General features: G+C 42.5%; 1 protein-coding gene across 1 annotated transcript; it reads right to left on the minus strand.

Annotated features, from left to right (window-relative positions):
• Window positions 1-425: 425 nt before the first annotated feature.
• On the minus strand, window positions 426-21,181 carry loxl4 (lysyl oxidase-like 4). The gene is made up of 15 exons (XM_037271052.1): window positions 21,062-21,181; window positions 19,422-19,734; window positions 18,054-18,358; window positions 17,766-17,980; window positions 12,363-12,401; window positions 11,739-11,952; window positions 11,479-11,656; window positions 7,609-7,763; window positions 7,368-7,535; window positions 6,981-7,143; window positions 6,299-6,542; window positions 5,340-5,455; window positions 4,899-5,035; window positions 2,454-2,565; window positions 426-2,372 (listed from the first exon to the last, which is right to left on the minus strand). The coding sequence occupies exons 2-15, from the start codon at window positions 19,717-19,719 to the stop codon at window positions 2,302-2,304; spliced, it is 2,415 nt and encodes an 804-aa protein (XP_037126947.1). The 5' UTR covers window positions 19,720-19,734; window positions 21,062-21,181; the 3' UTR covers window positions 426-2,301.
• Window positions 21,182-21,611: the final 430 nt, after the last annotated feature.

Genomic DNA, 21,611 nt, shown 5'->3' on the forward strand with positions numbered 1-21,611 from the left:
CACTTCACAGACGTTCTGTTTTATTTCTGGGTGGACTTGTCAACCGAGAGCAAGTCAAACATTTTGTTATGACATTTCCTTCCCAGACGAACACTTTCGACCTGGTTTGATATGCTGCAATTTGGTCATCACTTCCAGGACACTCTGAGTGTTTGTATTACTCAAATAGTTTGGCGAGTTGTCGGCTTGTCTCGGAAGGGAAAGGGAAGGCGCTGTTTGCAGAGGATGAAGTCAAAAGCAAGTCCAACAGCTTGAAAGCCTTTGGCTTTTTTAGCTATGTGCTTGTAACTTAGTTCAAGTTATCTTTTTGTTGGCTGCAGGTGGAATGCAAATGTTACCCAACACAGCATCGTTTGTCTCGTTCAATGAGGAGAAAATTCAACAGACAAATAGTCGGCACGAATCAACAGGAAGCAGACGGCCACTTAGTGTGTGACAATGAAGTTTTATTAATTCACAGTCATAATGGATGGATGGTGATTTGAAATGACTCAGCCAGTGTTTATCCGCACTTATCCCCCTTGTTTCTTCCAGCACAAATACAACAGTCATACATTTGCACCAGAGAATAAAAAGATGGGGTACAAATGATTACAATTGTGTGTATGTGTGCATCACAGCAAAAAAGCAACCCATCACATGCAGGACACGTGTTCAATGAGGTCTAAGTCCCTGAGAGCTCAGCTTTCTATGAAGGAGATTTTAAAGAAGCACCATTTGGCTCACACTCTCACTGGCCATCGGGTTGCTACACTTATTGCGACGGTACATATGATGAACATGAAGCCAACTGCATACAATTTTAAATAACAATAGACTATAAACAGCAATTGTACATACGCACAAATAAACAGCTCATTTTTATGCTCGGTGGAATGTTGTTGATTTTGAAAGGCTAGAAAATACAAAGGTCATTTTTAGAAAAGTAAGTCGTTTGATAAATATGTTTTATACTTTATATATTTTCTATGGAAAACGTTGGGAGAATGTTACAAGTTACACAGTTAATTGTACACAGTAAATATTGTAATTAGGATTTTGCAAAATGTAGTTGAATGACAAAGTAAGAACAAGTGTTAGGGCCATGCTGAAAGGAACAAATATTATCCATTTAAAAATCATCTCTGGTAGTAAAAAAAAAAAGAAAAAAAATTAAATAATCTTTTTCCACCTCTAAATCATATCAGTCAGCCTCTGTCTCGCTTTTATGAAAAAAGATTTTCCCCAGTGTGCATAAAAGCACCCGCTATAGTCTTAACCCTAACCTTGAAACTAACCCAAACAGACATAATTAAAAGGCTTTTTTATATATAATTTCTACATATATTTATGCTTTCAAAGCCTGTTGGCATGCCCGCCACAAACATGTGGTCGTGTGACACTGTTGTTCCCTCCCATCCAAAAAGCTGGCAGAGAAAATCCCGACAGTTGCGTTTTAATAACCACATTGAAAATAGAATAATTCATCTGTATCTTACTGTAAAGGTTCCATTGCTATGGATGATGGAAAGGAAAAATGAAAAAAGAAAACTAACCTCTTTCTGAATATGTTGTGTGAACCCTGTGAATAAATTAAATATCAGTATAAAAACTACATGTGAATATGAAAACACCAACTTTCTATTTCACTGTACTAAAAAAAATATATTAAGCATTCTGGTAAAGGTCAATATGGTAGCTAATTGAAGAGATTACAAGAATACTGATGTAAAAAAGATAAAGTGCTTTGTTACATAAAATTATTACTAAATGTTGTAAGCTTGTTGAGATGATAATTGTTTTTGTTATAAATTAGAAATGACTGACTTAAAAAAATATCTGTCCTGCATTGTCTGATGTAATGATGTAAAATTCCAAAGCACGGTTTCATGTCCATAGCTGATCCAATAAGTATTTCTAAAATGCCTCCAAGATCAATTTGCAGCAGAAACAAAATATATATATGATCTATATATCTCATATTGGTTATAAGCTTTGCCAAGTACTCCCACGCGACATATTCAATAGTATTCCATATGTGTAATGTTTGGAAAATCAAAGTAGTCCACATTCAGTATTGAAAAAAAAAAAAGTGATATTAACACACCTTATTAAAATAATAACAGCAAAAAGCTGCATGAGTCGCTCTTTTGTTTGGCCCGTCTGCTTGAGTCTCATTGATGTGACGTTTGATCCGCTGCCAAGCCAGGCAGTTTTTTCCGTGTTCTTTGTTAATGTGGCTGCGATTGTAAGCTTCCCAGAGGTCACGAGGTCATCACCCTATGCCCGCCCGAGAGCAGCGTCAGGAAGACTTTTAAATCTCTACACAAAGTTGTTGGTTATTTCCCTTTGGTGCTCAAACAGGTCTTCAATCTCTGCGCTGTATGCGTCCCCTTGAAGGAGGATAAAAACGGTCAGAAAGTGGCAGAGCGACCCTGCGTGAAGTAGAAAAGTGGAGGAACTTTGGTGCTTACCTGCGTGACAGCCGTACATAAAAGCTCTATGGCCGTCGTACTTGCAGCGACAGCGCATCACGTTGTTCATGAAGTCCGACTCGGCCATGTCCATAGAGGGGTTGATTTCCACCTGTCGGACAAAGGCGATCATTATCAGATCCAGACAAAGATCGACCGACCGCCTGAGGACGGGAGCTTTTCACAGCACGCCATTTGCTGATGAAGCATTTTTTTAATCTTACACCTTATATATGTATACTGTAAAAAAATAATTTGAAGTCAAAACTCTGCAAGTTATTCCAACTACAACTTCTTTTTGCATCTTATTGCGATAGTAAACCCTCTGTTATTTGCAGCGCTGTAATCGCTGTTCTGTAAAATTGCTCAACCCACTTAAAACACGCAGTTACAAGCACAAAGGCGGAAAACGACAAGAAGGAAACCGAGACCTGGTAATAAAACTGGAAAGAATTTCATTTTGGTTTTATTTCTCATACAGTTGACAGCGTTGAGACCAGTTCACTTTGACTTCACCAAATTTGGAATGCGCATGCCATGCAAATAGTTTTGCAACGAAACACGTACAGTATGTGAGTAATGTGCCGCATTTAGATTTAAATTGATATTTTACTGGAGGAACGTTACGGTGGTTTGCCATCGTTGTTTTTGATTGTAAGGCTCTTGCCAGCACTTAACATTCCTGTATAATATTATTTGACCATATTTTTTAGACTATGGGGCGCACCAGATTATAAGGTGCAGTCTCTATTTTTGGAAATGTCCATATATGGGGTGCACTAGGTTATTATTTTAATTGCACTTTATAGTCCGAAAAAGTCATTCATGACATCAAATGCTTTAGAGTGACTTCACTAAGAACGTTTTGACAGCAAATGATGCATGTTTTAAAATGACGCCTTACTCAGCAACTGCCTCTTAACTTTCCTTGTAAATTAGCGATTGAATCTTTGCGTGAGAGGATTTAGTTTGGTGTTGTGTTGGTTCACTGAAAAGAGTGTGTTGCTTGGTTTGAAAGTGGCTATAAAAGTGGAAAAAATAGGGCAGGAGGAATTCCTTGGTGGCAAATTAGCCTTGTCGAATGGGAGGGGAGGCACAGGGGGAGCTTCAACGACAAGTGATGTAATCGTTAACTTGGATAATTGGTGTGTTTCATTGGCACAGGGTGACTCTGCTGAAGGTGTACTCAAAAGTCAGAAATGTTAACTTGGGAACATTAAATAAAAAACGCCTTGGCACTTCAGCCTAATTTGCTTCGTCACGTTATGAATCCTCCTTTGCACTGAATTATTTCTTACTTTTAATTCCTATCCTCTATATGCAACTATATAATTGTAACCAGCGTGCTCCAAAGACACTCAGCCACTGCTCAAGAATCGCGGATTAAACGTAAATAAAGTAAATGTTGCTCCAACCGACAAGTGTAATTACAATGAGTGAGTGTCTCAGACAAACATCACTAATTATAATTATCAGCCGAGAGTTCCCACACATGGGAGCCCATCGACGAGATGCAGACGGAGAAGTAAAAACGTGCGGGATGGGTAAGTCTGCGAGAGTGAAATGGAGGATAATGACGAGCTGCAGTCCTTGATGTGTTTGACTCTGCGGACCGCAGACCTGATGGACTGGCTGAGGCTCAAGTAATGACAGAGCGAGAGAGAGAGGATGGTTGAGCTCGATTGGGAGGTTGGGATGTTAACAACGAAAATAGACGTACGGTATACAACCCGTAACCGACCAAGAGAATGTTGCGAGCCTGTGTGAATGAATCATTGGCCGTAAAATGACATTTTGTAATCTGAAAAGACAAATGAATTACATTCATTTGACCATTAAGTTGTCTTTGCTGCCAAATAAGAAGAATACAGAATGGAGTCGAAGAAAATATCATCAGCCAGAAATTATTATGTAAAATGAAGCTTTCTGAGCTCTTATGCTGCTTTGGAGACTGCTGGAAAATCTGAAATTTTTTACTTGTAATTTATAGTGTCTGACTTCAAACACAAGAAAGCATGATTGAGGACAATTGTTTTCCTAGTTTTCACTTTGTTTGGGATCAATTGACTTTTTGAAATAAACTGATATCCTCAAATTAAAAAGAAAAATGAGCCGGAAATATGCCGTAAAGTGATGTCACTCAGGGCGTCAGCAAATGCTAGCTAGTTATCTCAAGCGAACGGCCCAGAAACAAACCAGAAAAAATCATGACATTCTTGCAAAATAAGTAGACAAAAGAGGGTTAAACAGTTCAGCGAAAAACTTTGTTGCGTGATGTATCCAAATAACAATTATGTGACTTTGCTGTGCATCCCAACTTTGCTTCAAGGATTTCTTCCTTGTCAAAGATCCCAAATTTCAGACTTCAATGCAGAGTGGTTGAACTTGCTTTATAAATCATGCCAAACCTAGACTATGGTCAGGGCTGAGAGAGCATCTACTGACCTGGAAGATGTAATCTCCAGGCCGCACATCCGTCACGTCAACCCACTGACAGTCAATATCATGGCGGTAGGTATCCCAGCAGCCTACAGAGATACCCTGGTCGCCCATGTTGTAACAGGAAAAGCGCTTCTGGCCACCTAAAACATCATGAACAAAAATTAAAGTTAAAATCCTCATCATCATCATCAAAGTTAACTTCATGCCTGTCACTTTAGAAATAACATTTTGTCATGAATGCCGTTTTTTCACACAAGCTATTTCATCCATGATGTAACAAGCAAATGGAGAGTGAACAAACAAGCACAGCAGCGATCTAATACATTAACCACAGAGTAAAAGTACACACTGCTGCAGCTAAAATATTGATATAAATTTCCTGCTACTAATGGAATTGTGCAGATTTGGGGGGGGGGGGGCGGGGTGAATGCTGGCGAATATTACCGTCCGGACAAAACGTATCCTCCAGACAGAAACTGGCCTTGTGTCCCTCTGCAACCCTGGTGCCGTTGAGAGTCAGCAGGTCATAATGCGTGAAAACCTCAATGCTGTGATAATGCCTGAGATGAGAGAGAAAGATCAAGTAAGAGAGAGCATGCAAAAATGGGGTTAGGGTTAGGGTTAGGTTTCGGTCTCCAGAAAAATAAATGCTGAATTACAGGAACCTGAAAAATCTACTTAGAATAAGTGCATGGACCAAATATTTATACCTGATTCCATCCCATGACTGAGCATGGATTTTTGCTTGCGTCGATTGCCGTTGAATGAACACTGCTCCCCTATGGCGTGCAGTCTCATGACCTCACCGCTTGAACACGAGCATGGGTGTCACCATAACACCTCTCACAGAAGCTTGTTTTAGCACCAGTGTCGTGCGGCCTGTTTACTCGCGATCGCTGAATGGAGGTCTTTGAACGCCAAGTCCGTAGTGCTAATATGTTGTCGAGACAACCGCGGCCGATTTCGCTGTCCATTGTACCAACTCACGACTTCACTAAATGGATCGCTTCACATGTGCTTCTACATGACAGGGGCTTCATGTTTGAGATATTAGGGTTCGAAGGGAACGGAGCTTGCCGATCGCTCAAGTGGAATGACGTCCACCACTTTTCATCTATTCACAGCTGCTGAATAAGCTTCTTGTGTTAGACTGGTGGTCGTGCATGCTCGTCATAATCTACATGTTTTTTTCCGACTGGTAATTAAATTAAATATAACATGATTCCACACGGAGGCCATTAAAGCGTGTTATCCAAAAACCGCAACTCATCTGTGTCCAGGAACCTCTAAAATAAATGACCGCACGCTTAACCACAACATCCCACTTATAGTAAAACTTTCTTTCCACTGTAATAACTCTTGGCGACACGTGTAGAAAATGACCAAGTGCTGAGATGTGGTACCTGTGACACTGGTGCCAGGTCCAGCTCTCCCTCGTCGCTTTGGGTCGGAAATCGGAGCGTCCCAGGTTCATGATGCGCGAAGAGAAGCGCAGCAGGCGTCTGTGGCCGTAGGGCCAGTTCATGCGGGCGGCCGAGGAGGACAGACAGTTTTCCTCATTGGCGCAGCTCAGCAGGTGCAGCGGGCGGTCTTCCAGGTAGGCCGTCTCCTGGACCAGTTGGGCATCCAGAACGAGGTCAGGAGCCGCTGATGTAGGAGAGACAAATAATAGTATTTTAATTTTTTTTTGTTAACATTTTTTTTGTGGTTAAATAAATTTAGACTGTTTACATTTTATATTGGAATGTTTATATATTATTTTTTTAATTTACTTTAAATTATTTAAATTGTATTTAATAATTTATATTTCATTTGAGATTTTAAGTACTTTATTATTTTAAATTTTAGAAACTATTTTGTAAAAAATAGTTTGTACTTATTACATTAAAAAACATCAAAGTTATTTCTCTTTTTTCATGCTTGATGTCACTCAAGATCTCATTTTAGGTATTAACTCCACAAGGGGGTTGCTTTTTCTTTGGCTTTTTTGCAACACCTACAAATGAAGGAGCAGTCCCCAGATGAAGAGACTACAACCCACCCATGAACCGATTTAAAGTTGACAAAGCAAAAAGTTTGTCTTACTCTCTGAGCAGGTGACCCCAGCCGCCTTCGGTCCACCGCCTCGCGGACAGTGCATGTGATTGTTACGGCGACACTGCTGAACCGAGAACTCGGTGCCGACGCAGTGAGTTCCGCTTAGGATCAGCTCGGCTGCATTTGGGTCGCTGGACCAGTACCAGGTATCCTGTCGGAGGCAAATGATTGCTTGTAATTTATTAGCCATCAGAGTGAATTAAAGGATGTGGCTATAGAGTGACCTCCAGCTCTCCATTTGTTTTGTTGTCTTTCATTAACACCTCCGACAGAATGAAGAAGCGCTACAATTCATCAAAGAGATGGACCTGCATGCCGTCTCATTTGAAAAAAGAAAAAAAAAAACAGACTGATGTGTTGTCACGTTGAGGTTACCTGATGTGCACTCGCAGCAAATCCAAAACCAAGTTGTCTGCACACCACCATTGCCTCATTGATGCCCCAGTTCTCACTGCAGACTGAACCCCAACGCTTACGACCGCCCACGTCCATTAGCACCTCCACTCGGCCTTCTGAAGGAACCCTGCCACCAGCCAGACGCACCTGCAAACAGGTGTAAGATTATTCCACTTTGAATGCTGACACACGTGGTGTACAAAATTTGCATTGTTCATACCGTGTACTCTGTGCCAGTTTTAGGGACGTTACAGCGCACTGAAGCATCCTGGCTGTGTTTGAACGTCCACGGTTGAACCTCCTGGAAGAAGCAGTCAAGGATGGAGCCCTCGGTCCCCGTGCATTGCACGCTGTTCATGTGGATGGGTCCGGTACCTGCACAGGTCAGAGATTTTGCTTTGTGTGGTCTGAATCGGATCAACAACCACATTGGGTACCAATAAATACTGGTAAATGTGTATTATTCATACAAATCCCCCCGCCCAAAAAAAAAGAAAAAGCCAAACCACATTGAATGGTGCCAAGGAGCAAAACGAAACAGTGAAATTAAAATGGATGAAAGCATCCTTGACAGAGATGGAAGATTTCACGACATTCATTCCTTCAAGGCCACCCAGTACATTTATTTACGTCATGCGCTTATCGGCTGACATCTGTTTTTTTTTTTTCTTCAGAATACTTTCTCCACTTCAGAAACAATGAAAAGTTCATATCCATGGTGATAAAGTGCTCTTGCAAGGCAAGCTGCAGAACCTGCGGCATCGACTTTGGGGATCTGACACACCTCATTTCCAAGTTACCCTCTGGTGCTTTACAGCCACAAAGCATATGCTAAATCCATCAAACAAGGGCAAATGTGTGTCAAGATTTGTTCTTTCTTCATTTGGTATTTAATGAAAACCAGAACCTCCAAAACGACATGAATCAAGGTTTTATGCATGCAAACAGTCGGTTCCATAATGATGGCGTTTTAAGAAACCGCCCGACCAGATACGGCTTTAGTGTTTTCTTCATGCGTAAGACGTAAACTATAAACCTGGAACTCAACAAGCATTTTAGCGAGTGCCAGGGCCACCATATCCGCAAAAACCAAATGGAAGGAGAGTAAAAGCCGGATAGACAGAGGAAATGAAAAATATCAGAGGCGACGGGGACTGAGAATGCAGGCTGGCTGGCTCTGTCGCTGTAAGATTGCAACCCTGCTTCCACGTCGGTTACGCATGTGGCTAGAAATGTCGGAAAAACACATATCTGGCTTATTTCCGCTCCTATCGCAATGGTGACTCCCAAAAGCTGAATTTATCGTGACAAGGGTGTGACAAGGGCCCACATGAGGGGAAAAAACAACAACACAGCAGTCAAAAGCTGTACTTAAAAATTATTTTGGAAAAACTGTCACATGAATTCTCACAGGAGCGGCGGCACACTTCTGATGAACATTTATGATGTTTTGCTCCCTCGTGTTTGTGGAGTAAACTCAATACAAACACACATGGTGCAGGGAAATTGTTAGATAAATACAATAAAATAAAACTGTTGGTGGAGAAACAGAAATATCCTATAATTTAGCTCTGTAATTTTGAGGTGGGTTGGATCACATTCACTGTCAATGGTCACAAGACAAATTTCCATATCGTGCTATGAAATTAGCTTAGTGATTGGCTGGCAATAATTCCAGTGAATGTCTCCATGATGCTCGTGAGGACAAACTATAGAAAACGAAAAGAAATTCTACAGTTGTGTAACGTTGGTCATTGTCAGCAATTTATTTTAGCAATAACTACTACGACATGCTGGCATAGCATTAAAAAGTTACACTTTTTGTAATATTTTTTCTTACTTTTCCAGTCTAATGTTTTTCATGTTATTTTAGATTACGCTCGTTTACAGCGTCCTATTTTTAGGTCAATTTACTTGCTAAGTTTGGTCCGGTGTGAGTTTTCTTACAGAGTGATTAGAAGTGGCAGATGCCATCATAGATTTATTTTATTAGAAATTAAACTCCATTTCAGGCACTGAAATAAACGTGCTGTCCTAGTTTTCCTCTTTCCACGAAACATGTCTGAGTCCATTTTTCTTAGCCAAGATTGTGTTAGTTGGGTAGTAATCAGCGCTGTCTGCGGCTGGTTAGATCCTACGAAACATGCCAGAATCATGTTGCTCCACGAGCGGGATTCCAAACATAATTTAGAAGTCTTAAGCCGATACGCCACTTCATACACAACTTTGTGTGTCTGTGTGTGTGTGTACACCACACACGCAGGGAATGTCGGATTGAGACAGACTGAACACAATACAATCTGTCAGCACATTCTTACATATGCTCGTCATAAATAAATCAGCCCGAGCTGTCTGGTAGCTGCGAGACTCTCGACTGAAAGTTTGGATGGAAATAATCCAAGCGCTTGCGTGAAAAGAAGTTATCAGCAATAAAAAGAAACGCATGCTACCTGAACTGAAAAAAAGCAAAAGACATTGAACTGAAGTCGCCACATGATATTCAAACTCATGTGATGTCTACATTTAAAGGCATTTTTCCACTTTTTTTTTTTTTTTGACTCACCAGGCCAGACATCTTGATGTTACATTTCCAGTTCTAGGGTTATCATCATATGTCTCCTCTTTACCACAAAAACCGTGTACGACATTGGAGGTGTATTTTTGGTCAAATTCCGAATTGTACCGCGTCACGGACGTCAGAGGTCCCACTGTGTATTATTTCACGCAGAAATTAAACATGTACTAATTAAATCTTTATATAACTTTACCCGAAAATCCTTCTCTCTGTACAAAGTGGGAGTTTGTTCTCTCGAAAGAGTCTAATTTAGGGCAGTTCAAGCAATGTAAAGGCCTATGGTTATGTGGCCTTCACGGCACATGTGAAATTACAGCTTGCAGCCAAACGTCATATAGTGAACGTTATAGAGGAGGGAGTCATGCCGCGCACTTTGAAGTGCCCTCAACCTGAATGAAGTTCCACGGTACACTAAGACCTGAGAGGGAGACGGTGTGTGTGTGTGCAGGAAGCGTTTTTGTGTGTTATGTAAAGGGTCAAACGTGGCATTTGTCAGGCTTAAAACTACGGCCGCAGATCCACGGTGTACAAGTTAACCACCTCCATGAATGGATGTGCTAACAGAAGCAGACGATCAAAATGACATCATCATCAGCAGGGGTTAGAAGGTAACAAGGAGGGCTGATGTAACAGACTTCGTTTAAGCCATACAAGCAAACGGTCATGCCGCGTTTCGCCTTGATCAACGGGAGGGGAGAGCACACCCTGGCTTTAAGGCTTTTGGGTGGCCGTTCCCACGTCTACTTTGGGCGGGGATGCCAAGCACACAGCTGGGTTGCGTGAACATTGTGGGACCTCTCAAAAGAGCACGTACGGTTCGGAACTGGAACAAAAATTCATAGAAAAAGTCCACTGAGGCCAGGCAGACAGAGAAACTCTGCATCATTACTTGAAGGTCCTGTTTTGTTTCTATTTATTTATTCAGGTTCCAAGTTAACCATTGTAAGTGCCAATTTTGTCTAAAAATTATTTTAGTCATATCTTGAACGAGATTCAAAAGGAAATCTTTCACCATGTAATTAGCATATAAATGTGAGTGAAGAGATTATTTTTATTTTATACTCTTGCAAAAAGGTCAGGAATCATAAATAGCCATGAATATATCTAATGCAAATTTTAAAATGAGTAAAAATGATCGTTATTATAGAAAATCTTAAAGTAAATCTCAGCTGACTCAATTCCCTGGCACAAATTTCAAACTGAGAGGCTTCACTACATGTGAGTCAGAGTCCTTGATAGGCAAATTTTTTGCTATTTGAGCGCCCAAAGTTTAAACAAACCAATGCGGCTTATAGTATTAGACATCATGTGAAAGTTGTGCAGATGTGAGCGCCTGACCGTCCTGGCAGGACGGCTTCAGAGTTACAGACAGACGTGATCTTATCTGATCAGTCAAGGCAGACTTGAGATAAAACACATTCTGCAAAGGTTGCCGTATCTAGTCTGGAATCCCATCACGCTTGATAAAGACTTTAAAACCCGCCCAGTCAAAACAAGCACATTGTTCCTTCTCACCTTGACCCATAAAGGCGCCTTGCAGTGCATCCTGGGCGGAACCGAAGCCCAGCTCTCTGCACACCACACTAGCCGCCGTCCGGTCCCACAAGTGGTCCACAATGGTGCCCCATTTTCCGTCTCGGAGCACTTCCACACGACCCTCGCCGAGCCTGGGCCCGGCCTTCAGACGCACAGGCTGTGCCGAGGAACAGGAAGGGAAGTCAAAGTCGACACCACATGAATTCACTCGTGGTTTTGGATTCATAGAGCAGTCTTACCACAACTGGGTACGGGGCTTGAGGTCTCCCTGAGGAAATCCTGGAAAACTGAGGGCCCGGAACACATTTGACCACAGCGTGCCGTCCGTTCTTACAGGGGGTAGGGCTACGAGGGATTGAGAGCTGACCAAGGCACTCGGACAAGGTGTTCTCAGTGCCCAGGCAGTTGACCTTCTCTACCCAGAAGCCCTTCTTCTTGGATATGAGGCTCAACCTAAAAAGACATGAAAGTGAGGTTCCAAACTTCAATTGCATGCAGCTTGTTGTGGTTGCGACAAATTGAAGTTTCCTAACTTAAGATGTCGTATCAGAGGCAGACCGCTGGGTTAAGTCCATTGAAATTAACGCCCCATTTCACACTGTCTATTTTTTGTGTAAACACCAGACGTGTTTTGACCCTTGCATTTCCCAATTCTAGCAGAGGCGGAATTGTGATACCCCTTTCACGTTGGCATTTATTTTGCTTTGTCTTCCACATTTATCCCGGCTCACTGTCATGTCCAACCGGTACTGAAACTGAAATCCGTTTCCGAGTCTACCCACAAATTTCCCAACTTCAACATAAGTATGTGAGGCATAACAGACAGCTTTCTCGGTGAAGTAACCCAAGTAGGTATCACTGACCTTGTTGAAGGATCTGCCACCTTGGTGTCCCATATTTTCCTGTAAATAAACAAAGAGGAAATGGTCCTATCAGGTGTGTGTATCAACTGTGGTTGCACGCACACATCATCCTGTGAGGTGATCTCAGTGACCTCACGCTGGTTCGACGTAACAGTGACTTTAAGATATACTCTGGTCTCTGTTGTTTGTTTTCTATGTAACCTGGCCACACAAGACACATACACATGCACATTGCATGTTCTTCCTCGGTGACCAAAAATATTCACCACTCTGGCAATGACTTTCCACCGCTCCAAATATAACTTTTGTATATAAAACACTGGTTTTCAAGCAAGATTTGGGATACAAATGGTGCAGGCTGGAATAAGTTCAGTAATCCTCTGGATATCTTTTCTGGATTGATTTTATTGTAGTCCCTTCGGAATGTGAGCTAACTGTTTTTTATGTTTAACGAGAGAGTGATAGCAATGAATTAGACATTTCTAGGATGTTAAGTAACAGCACTTTCTGAAATACCGCCAAATGACATTAAGAATGATGATAGCTTTCTCAAGAATTAAAAAAAAAAAAAAGAATTGTGTTGAACTGTGTTTCACTCTTTTAGTCAGTAAGGCCTCAATGTAATTCCAGCCAAAAATTGTTCAAGAGCAGAATTTCTGGGAAAAACCAAGGCATTTTCTGCCAATTGTAGAATTATGCAGTACATCGCGGGTGCTGAGGGAAGCCTTCCGTTCCCTAGACTAGCACACCAACATGCCACAAACGGAGTGTGCCGGGAAGGCTTCCAAACCTTGTGCTGTGCAAATACTATTACGGATGTTCACATTGATTATGCTATGTAGTCAACGTGGTAAAAAAAAATCAATCAAATTTGGACATATGCAAGGTCTTACATACTTATTTAAACTTTTTATACCTCATGCATGAACGCCCATCCGTCCATTTCCAAAATCAAATGTGGCCCTAACAAAACTGTACTGTAATTTGCCCCCTCATAAATAAGCCAACCAAAATGCGCCCAGCCGATGCACATTTGCTTGTTGACAGAAACAGGTAAATATTTTCACATGCATATTTTGGGCATGAATAATTTATACATTGGACGTTTTAGTGAGAATGCAAGCCTACCAACTTCATTAAGTCGGTGTGCTAAAATCAAGAGCGGCATTGTTACAGCAATGACGTTAGTGTCGCTGGCAGCTGACACTTTCCTCAATCACTCGTCGTGCTGTACTTTGCACAAATTTGTTTTTCAAGAATAAAACTTGTTTTGGGGAGAGAAAATACTCATTACATTCATCACTGTTAATTAGTTCGTAGCGAGAGGCCTTTTGCAATTTGCTACTTCTAAATCAAAACACGAAACAAACGTGTGTGCAAGATGTGATGCCAAATGCCCAAACAGTTGACGTCGTATGAAATGCACAAGTGAAACGATGCTATTCGTCGGGTGCAGAACAATCAGATAAACGTCACAGCGGCCCCAAACATGTTATTTGACACAGCATGTCCTCAGTTGCTCTTGTAAAATGTGTTTAGTGTCCATTATGTGGCTCAGCATGCCGACAGCTCCCAGAAACCCACACAAACAATTGCATGACCTCACCACACTCCACATCATCTAACTTCAGACAACAACAAAAGACATGCAGATCCAAAAAATATTGCTTGTTTCTGTTTGAAATCTTTTGATATAAATATTGCATGAGCATTGATCCAGTGTGTAAGGGCTCCAGACACCTGCGTTATTAATTCCCACGACAGCATCAATCAAAAGGACTTTGGGCAAGGGTGATTGTTGAGCTAACAAAGCTAATGACGCTAATAATGGGAGCCTCATCTGCCTGTTAGTAGAGACTATAATTACATCATTGTGAAAAGTTCATCACACTTCTTTATGTCTTCCATTTCTTTTACTGAATTAAATAAAAACCACTCGAAATGCATTTGAGTCAGGAAATTTGACATTTATCCATTACTGCCCACATGATTTGAAAAGAAAAAAGAAAAATGTATGGCATTAAATGTTCTTGTGACAGGTTTAAGTCCCTAAATCAAAAGCCAGATGAAAAAAGGCGGCCAGCTGCTTATTCTACGGCAGGCACAGCAACCATAATTAAAGATATTTCACACAAGCAAGTGAAAATTACATTCTACTGGTGCGGCTTGTTTTTTTTTCCCCTCTATCTCTGGCGAGGTGGTCTTCCTCTCTCACACGCAACTATAATGGAGGGTGTTTTTTTTTTTTTCACTCGCAGCACAAACCCCAGCAAGCCTCGCGTCTGACCAACCTGCAATTACAGCATCTTAAGAATCATATCCAAGACACACAGGCGGCCCCAGAGAAGCGGCCTGGTGAAGGATTTCTAAGAATGGCTTTCGCAAGGTGGAGGAACATGGAGGAGTATCCCCGACAGTCATGCAAGCATGCAACACGATCCCATAAGTGTTTCTTGGCTTTCCATCTCGGGTGCAGATGTTACGAAGAATGTCAACGTCATATTGTCTGAAAGGGAATTGTTTTGGTTTCTCACATGGAGTAATTATAGTATCTATTTCAATTTGTGAGCAAAACAAATCATGCACAGAGAGAGCACGGTCGTCATGCTCTTGGAGATAAACATTGCTGTACCAACACACATAGAAGTTACGACTTGGAGTAATTCAAGCAGGCCGATGGATTGCAGTGTGGGACTGACTGCACTCCCATACAATTCTGTCTTTAGAGAATCTAACTTGCATGTTTTCGGTCAATGGCAAAAGGCTCAAGCACAGGCAAAGGTGATTGGAGCTTTGTTCGACTGATTCTTACGAATTTTGTCGATCACGTTTTGAAGTACCGTATTTTCCGCACTATAAGGCACCTAAAAACCTCCAATTTTCTCAAAAGCCGACAGTGCGCCTTATAATCAGGTGCGCCTTATATATGGACCAATATTGAGCCACTACGGCAGGCGTGTCCAAAGTCCGGCCCGCGGGCCAAATGTATATATCTTATATATGGACAAAGTTTTCAAATGGGCCATTCATTGAAGGTGCGCCTTATAATCCGGTGTGCCTTATATATGGACAAAGTTTTAAAATGGGCCATTCATTGAAGGTGCGCCTTATAATCCGGTGCGCCTTATAGTGCGGAAAACACGGTAATTGAGACAAAATAGAGCGCACTACACAAAATGGCCTGCGGCGGAGCTGTTGAGTAGGTTTTGACTTGTCTGTGGACCAAAGAAGAATAGCTAAAGTCGCCTATTCAGGCAATGGCTCAACTCGACTGGAGATTGACTAAGATATGAATTTACTGATGAGTAACAGTCTCCATAGCCATCCATCCATTTTCTGAACCGCTTAGTCCCCACGGGGGTCGCGGGAGTGCTGGAGCCTATCCCAGCCGTCAACGGGCAGTAGGCGGGGGACACCCTGAACCGGTTGCCAGCCGATCGCAGGGCACACAGAGACAAACAACCATCTGCACTCGCACTCACACCTAGGGACAATTTGGAGTCTTCAATCAGCCTACCAAGCATGTTTTTGGGATGTGGGAGGAAACCGGAGTGCCCGGAGAAAACCCACGCGGGCCCGGGGAGAACATGCAAACTCCACACAGGGAGGGCCGGAGGTGGAATCGAACCCGCACCCTCCTAACCGTGAGGCGGACGTGCTACCCAGTGCGCCACCGAGCCGAAATTTTGTGACATGGTGAGTCCTGTTATTGAGTTGACAGTACTTAACCACTGCCGCAATGCTATTATGGAAACTAACCGTTGCCCAATACCTATAGTAGTTGCTGAGCATTTGAAATGCTGATGCATGCTGGACTCAAAAACACTTTGTGAAAGAGTAAACACTCCAATCCTTTGTGGAGACGGAAAGAAAATAAAGCCCTTTTAGACACATCATTATGGTTTGAAAGCTATTATGACACCAATTTCCAAAGCGTTTTAGGACACCTTAGGACAATCTATTTAAAGGAGATCGTCAAGGCAGAATCTGACTGATACAATTCAATTCGAACAGATTTCCCAAACTGTTCCTACCACAGACCCTAGAGATGGGAGATGCAAGTCACATGACTCGCCAGTTACTAAGTCGCTAAATCCACGATATGTTTGTTGCTACGTTTGGATTTGTGAATGTTCCCTATACAGTTGCCAGGGAATCTCTCCATCTCTCCATTAGTCTGTGCAGATAATGTAGACAATGGAAGTGCATGCGATGATCTATCAAAAAATAATAAGCCCTGGCACAGCCGTAATGGTAACCACTGTCGGAAGACGATCGCTGACTCCAGCCTCCAGATGCTCTACTGCCAATAAAACGGGCTACTTCACACACAAAAATGTTCATCTGGCCTCACACCACCGTATCGACGGAACAGTTAAAGCACAATCACGAGGTGATATTACACCTCGGGACAGGAATCCAAAATTAAAAGCATTGTTGTTTCTTTCGAGAGCGAAGATAGCATCAAAGAGAGGCAATGAGGTGCACCGGGGGGTGATTTGCCTGGAAAGAGGTGTGAAGTAAAGCTTCTTGTTAGGGAAGGAGATGCCCCTTATCATTACCCCGAGGCTGAGGAGAGGAGGGGACCTTTCGCGGTGGTGTGGATGGGGGGGGGGAAGATAAGCGTGACAGAAGGTTTTACTTATTCCGCCGCTCTTTGCTTTTTATTCTTTGCTGACCTTTTAATCATATAACAGCGATGCAGATACTGTAGACAATCTTGACAGAGGGCGCAACACAAGGCCTTTTGCTGTAATTCAGCGCATACTAGTAATATTTTAGTGACATCACAAATTCCAAGCATTTTAACCCTGTGATGAGCTTACGTAATGTTTTCTCATGACACCTTTTACGACCTCTTAAAAATAGTTGGCTTTTAAAATCACACAAAATTCCATTAAGTCAGTCAGTAAACACATTACTCCTCATTCTATTGACTCAGGGTTTTGTGTAAGCTTTCCCACTTCTTGCTTTTGACTGGTCGGCTTTAACGTCCCTGTTGATGTGTCATTGCACAACCCAGATCACAGGTGTCAAACTCAAGGCCCGGGGGCCAGATACGGCCCGGTACATCATTTTATGTGGCCCGCGAAGACAAATTGTGCATCAAATTCGTGTGTCATTACTAGAATTGCAAATTGTCTTCACTTTTAATAATATATATTATGGCCGTGAAAAAAATGAGTTTGACACCCCTGACCTAGATGGTAACCATTCTAACATTACAGTGTGATTTTAGCCAATATGATTGAGTTGGTTAGTTTTAGGGGCCTATTATGTTCTCTTTGTGTATCTGTTGTTTTTACAAATATTGTGTGTAATTCTCCAACTCACCCAATACTGACTGTCAATGACTGGGATGTGTTCTACTAAGCACCTTTGCAGGAAAGGATGCGTACTCACTTGTACATTCTGAGGTTGGGCTGAGCGGCGTCGGGAAAGCCGAGCATCCCGCACACCACTCTGCTGCTGTTCAGACTCCAGCCCATGTCACACACCTGCCTCCATCTCCCCGCGTGCTTCACTTGCACCACACCTTCAGTCAGCAAGGTCTTCTTCTTAGTCGACATGAGGATGGGCCTCAGGCGGACCTCCTCGATTCGGACCTTGCTGTGACCCTGATGGAAGGAAGTTGTCGTGTTAGGAACTTCAACAGCTGTGAGGCGTTGACGGGCGCCGTGGCGACCATACCTGGTGAAGTCGCTGCCTGTGGATTCTGGGAACCTCGTATGGATGTCCGTTCCCATTATAGCCGTATCCAGAGTGCCTGCGGGTAGCCACGAGGCCTTGCCACTGGGGTGAGGGAATCCCATTGGAGCTGATGGCATTGCTGTGGTCTCCGGTGCCGTTCGTCTGCTCCCGCCTGCGCTCCGTGGTGCACACCACCCCCATGTCTTCAGCGTGCTTGCAGTCGTTCACCCCCCAGCCGTTGTGCTTGCAGTCCTTTATGGACTTCTCGGAACCGTTACATCGAACGTTGTCCATCCATATAGGACCTTGACGGAGGAAAGCAAGCTTGTTATTAAGCATGTTATCCAGTCCTGCTTGTTCTGGAAACAGACCACACAAGATCTGAAAAGTGATCTTCATATATATGACTTAAACTGGCAGCCTGATTAGGGGTTGCACCTTTGCGGTGTGTTCAGAAGTTGAGTGTTTTACGATCGTGCCTCTCATATTCATTCCTTGTTGTCTTTAATTTGGATTTAAAAGCAGCAGTAAAGAATGTCCATAAACCGCAGCAAGTGTTGCAAAACTGTGGTAAAGTCCATGCTGTCATTACTCTAAAACAAATGCCCCAATGTTTTTTTTATGCACGAGTTCCTCTAGCCTGCCAGGCGACCTTAACGAGATGTCATCTTTGTGCCTTTATGATGTCAGTTATTTCGGGTGTCTTAATTACTGCCGTTGGCATACGGTAAGCATGTTTTAAAGTATTTAGCAACCGGTACGATATAATTGGGCGGCATTTGGAGCGACATAAAACGTTAAAGATTAATGATTTTTGCCATCTGCACGTCAAGAGCTGGATGACAGTGATCACTTGAGCCACATTTCCACCAGACAGTGCAGCCTGTCAGTTCCATCTGGTTTGCTTTTCCATCACTGCAGCAAGCTTAACAGTGAGAAGAAACATGACAGTCAAGACAATGATGGATGCCTTCCAACATGTTGTGTTCTTGTTTTGCGTGATGCAACTGAAGGCACGTTTTCTTTAGGCAAAGAGATGTTTAGTGTTCTTTCATTCATCTTGTTCTCAGTGGTAAAGTGCTCCCAGGAGCATCAGCCATGTGAATAAGTACATGCGCTGTGATTTGTGGTCTTCCCATTGCCACAGAGAGAAGGTAATACGCCAATCAGCATTTTTAATGGACATTCAATGGTGAACGTTCTTCTCAACCTGAAGTTGTTGGTCATCACATTTAGACTGAAGCTGAAAGAAATTGGGGCCTGACCACAAGTTGAAAGTCTCTTTTGATAAACTGAGTCTGAACCTTCAGGTAGATGCTACTGTGCTGAGATTACCCAAAATGTGCCAAAAAAAATGGTCAGTCTTACCCTCTCCTTCCCCATACTTGGCGCTGTGTGCCCACGTGACACCGCCCTGGAAGCCCAGCTCTCGACACACAACATTAGCCAGGTGGATGTCCACCTCGTCGTCGCACACGGTGCCCCACGTGTTGTTGTGCAGCACTTCCACACGACCCTCGTAAGGCTCCCGCGCAGAATTTCCCGCCAGACGCACCTTGGCGGCAGGTGCACGGGCCGCCCTGCGCTGACTGGAAGCGGTGCGGCGAGGCTCAGCAGCGGAGAACGACACGAGGAAGAGGAAGAGAAAGCAGATAGCGTGGGACATTGTGACAGGAGGGATCTGTGGAGATAAAACAATTATTGGTCACTTTCAGCTATAAAAAAGAAATTTTACACTCTTCAACCCAAAAGGTTCAGTATAACTGACCCAGCACGTGCTCGGTACTTTGTGGACCCAGCGTTGGGTTTGCCACCTCACCCAAATTGGTTTGCTTTTAACCCAGCAGTTTTAGGAGTGTGCCCTTGATTTGCACTTTGAATACCACCAGCTTAGAGCCTGTTATTTTAAGGTCAAATGACTGCCTTAAAGAATTTTGTGACTCACTGTGAATTTTCTTACAGCAAGATTAGTAGTGGCAGAACGTATTACACTATTAAACAGGTGGATTAAAAAGGACTGATCTTTAAATGAACAACCTAGAAATTTTAGTCTGAATAAATAAGGCCCAAAAAACAATGGGTCAAATTGTCCCAGTCGTTTTGAAAGTGGAGAAAGATGTCTTTTCACATCTGTTAACAACTTGTACCCAAGATGCCCGTTTGGCTAGAGGAAGCTAGCCTGCCCGTAAAAAACCCACACAAGCATTGGAGTGAACCATCCAAACCCCACACATAAAAACCACTACAGAGAGTCGAACCCCAAACCTGAGAACTGTGAGTCAGACATAGAAACCGCTAGTTCACCGTGCCCCCACCCCGTTAAATATCACTGCATATAATTAAGCAGCGGTTGACTTCATTTTACCTTTGCATGACAGTTAAAGATGTCATGACGCATCAAGTCCACTCAGCCTCACTCTCTACTTCTCGATGCACTACAGAGCTTTAATTATACTTCTTTTTTTTACACACACAAAATAAAGTCATAATTTTGTCAAAAAAGATGGGTGATTTAAATTCAGAATTGGTTGAATGCTTGACTTATTTATGTGAAGATGAATACTGAATGATTGGAGGTGAGAAGAGGCCTAATTTTTAAAAGAGCAACAATGACATCTTCTGGACAATCCAGTTGGGTGCCTGCAGAATAAAACCGCCTTATTACTACTTTAAATGTGAATTAAAAATGATGAAAATGTATTTTAGTTCAATGTATTCAACTGTAATTTCACGCCGGTCATTCAAAGGAAATAAATTCAGCACCTGTTAATATTGCAAGCTGCATGAAAACTCCATAAAGCATCAAGAAAGGTTTTAATTGGAGGTGAACAAGCACAATGTAGTTCCGGACTCCAAAAGTAAAATCACAGCACTAATGCTTTCAAAAGATTTTTTTTTCTTTTAAATCTTCCAAAACAACTAATAATACATGTAAATACAAATAAGACAAAAACAATAGGCTAAATGTGAAATATTAAGTATAGAGGAAAAAGGCAAGGTTCACTGACCTGACAAGCAGCAAAGTGTGTGTGCAGTCGTGGATGTCTTGAGTGAAGAAGTGAGTCTACAAAAAAAAAATCTCCTCACTTCAATCCCTCCTTCTCCATATATCTCCTCCCTGACTCCATGTGTCCCTCCCTCCTTCTCCTTCACATCGCTCTCGTGCAAAGAACATAAAGCTTCAGATTGTGCTTTTTATTGACGTGATAAGAGGCCCGACGCTGTGCACTCGCTATGAATAACAGATGCTGAGGAGGCGCGAGTTATTTTTGCGGACAAGTGTAATTGTAGTGCGGGGTGTGAGAAGTGAATGGAAACGGGAGCGAGATGGAGAAAACAATTCTTTCCATTCACAGAGGAACAACGTGTTTGCCAATTGTTTTCACAACAGCACAATGACTTTGTGCAATGACTTTGTGCTGACCGAACCTTAGCGGGAAAAGTCGTAATGTCACAATGATGAGGTTTCACTTAAGGGTTCAGCCGCTAAAGAGGCTCTGCGGATATAAAAAATCTACACAGCCCTCAAATGACAAGTTCTTGTGATTTAAAAGGAAA

Source organism: Syngnathus acus, chromosome 15 (assembly GCF_901709675.1).
Source record: "Syngnathus acus chromosome 15, fSynAcu1.2, whole genome shotgun sequence".
NCBI lineage: Eukaryota > Metazoa > Chordata > Actinopteri > Syngnathiformes > Syngnathidae > Syngnathus > Syngnathus acus.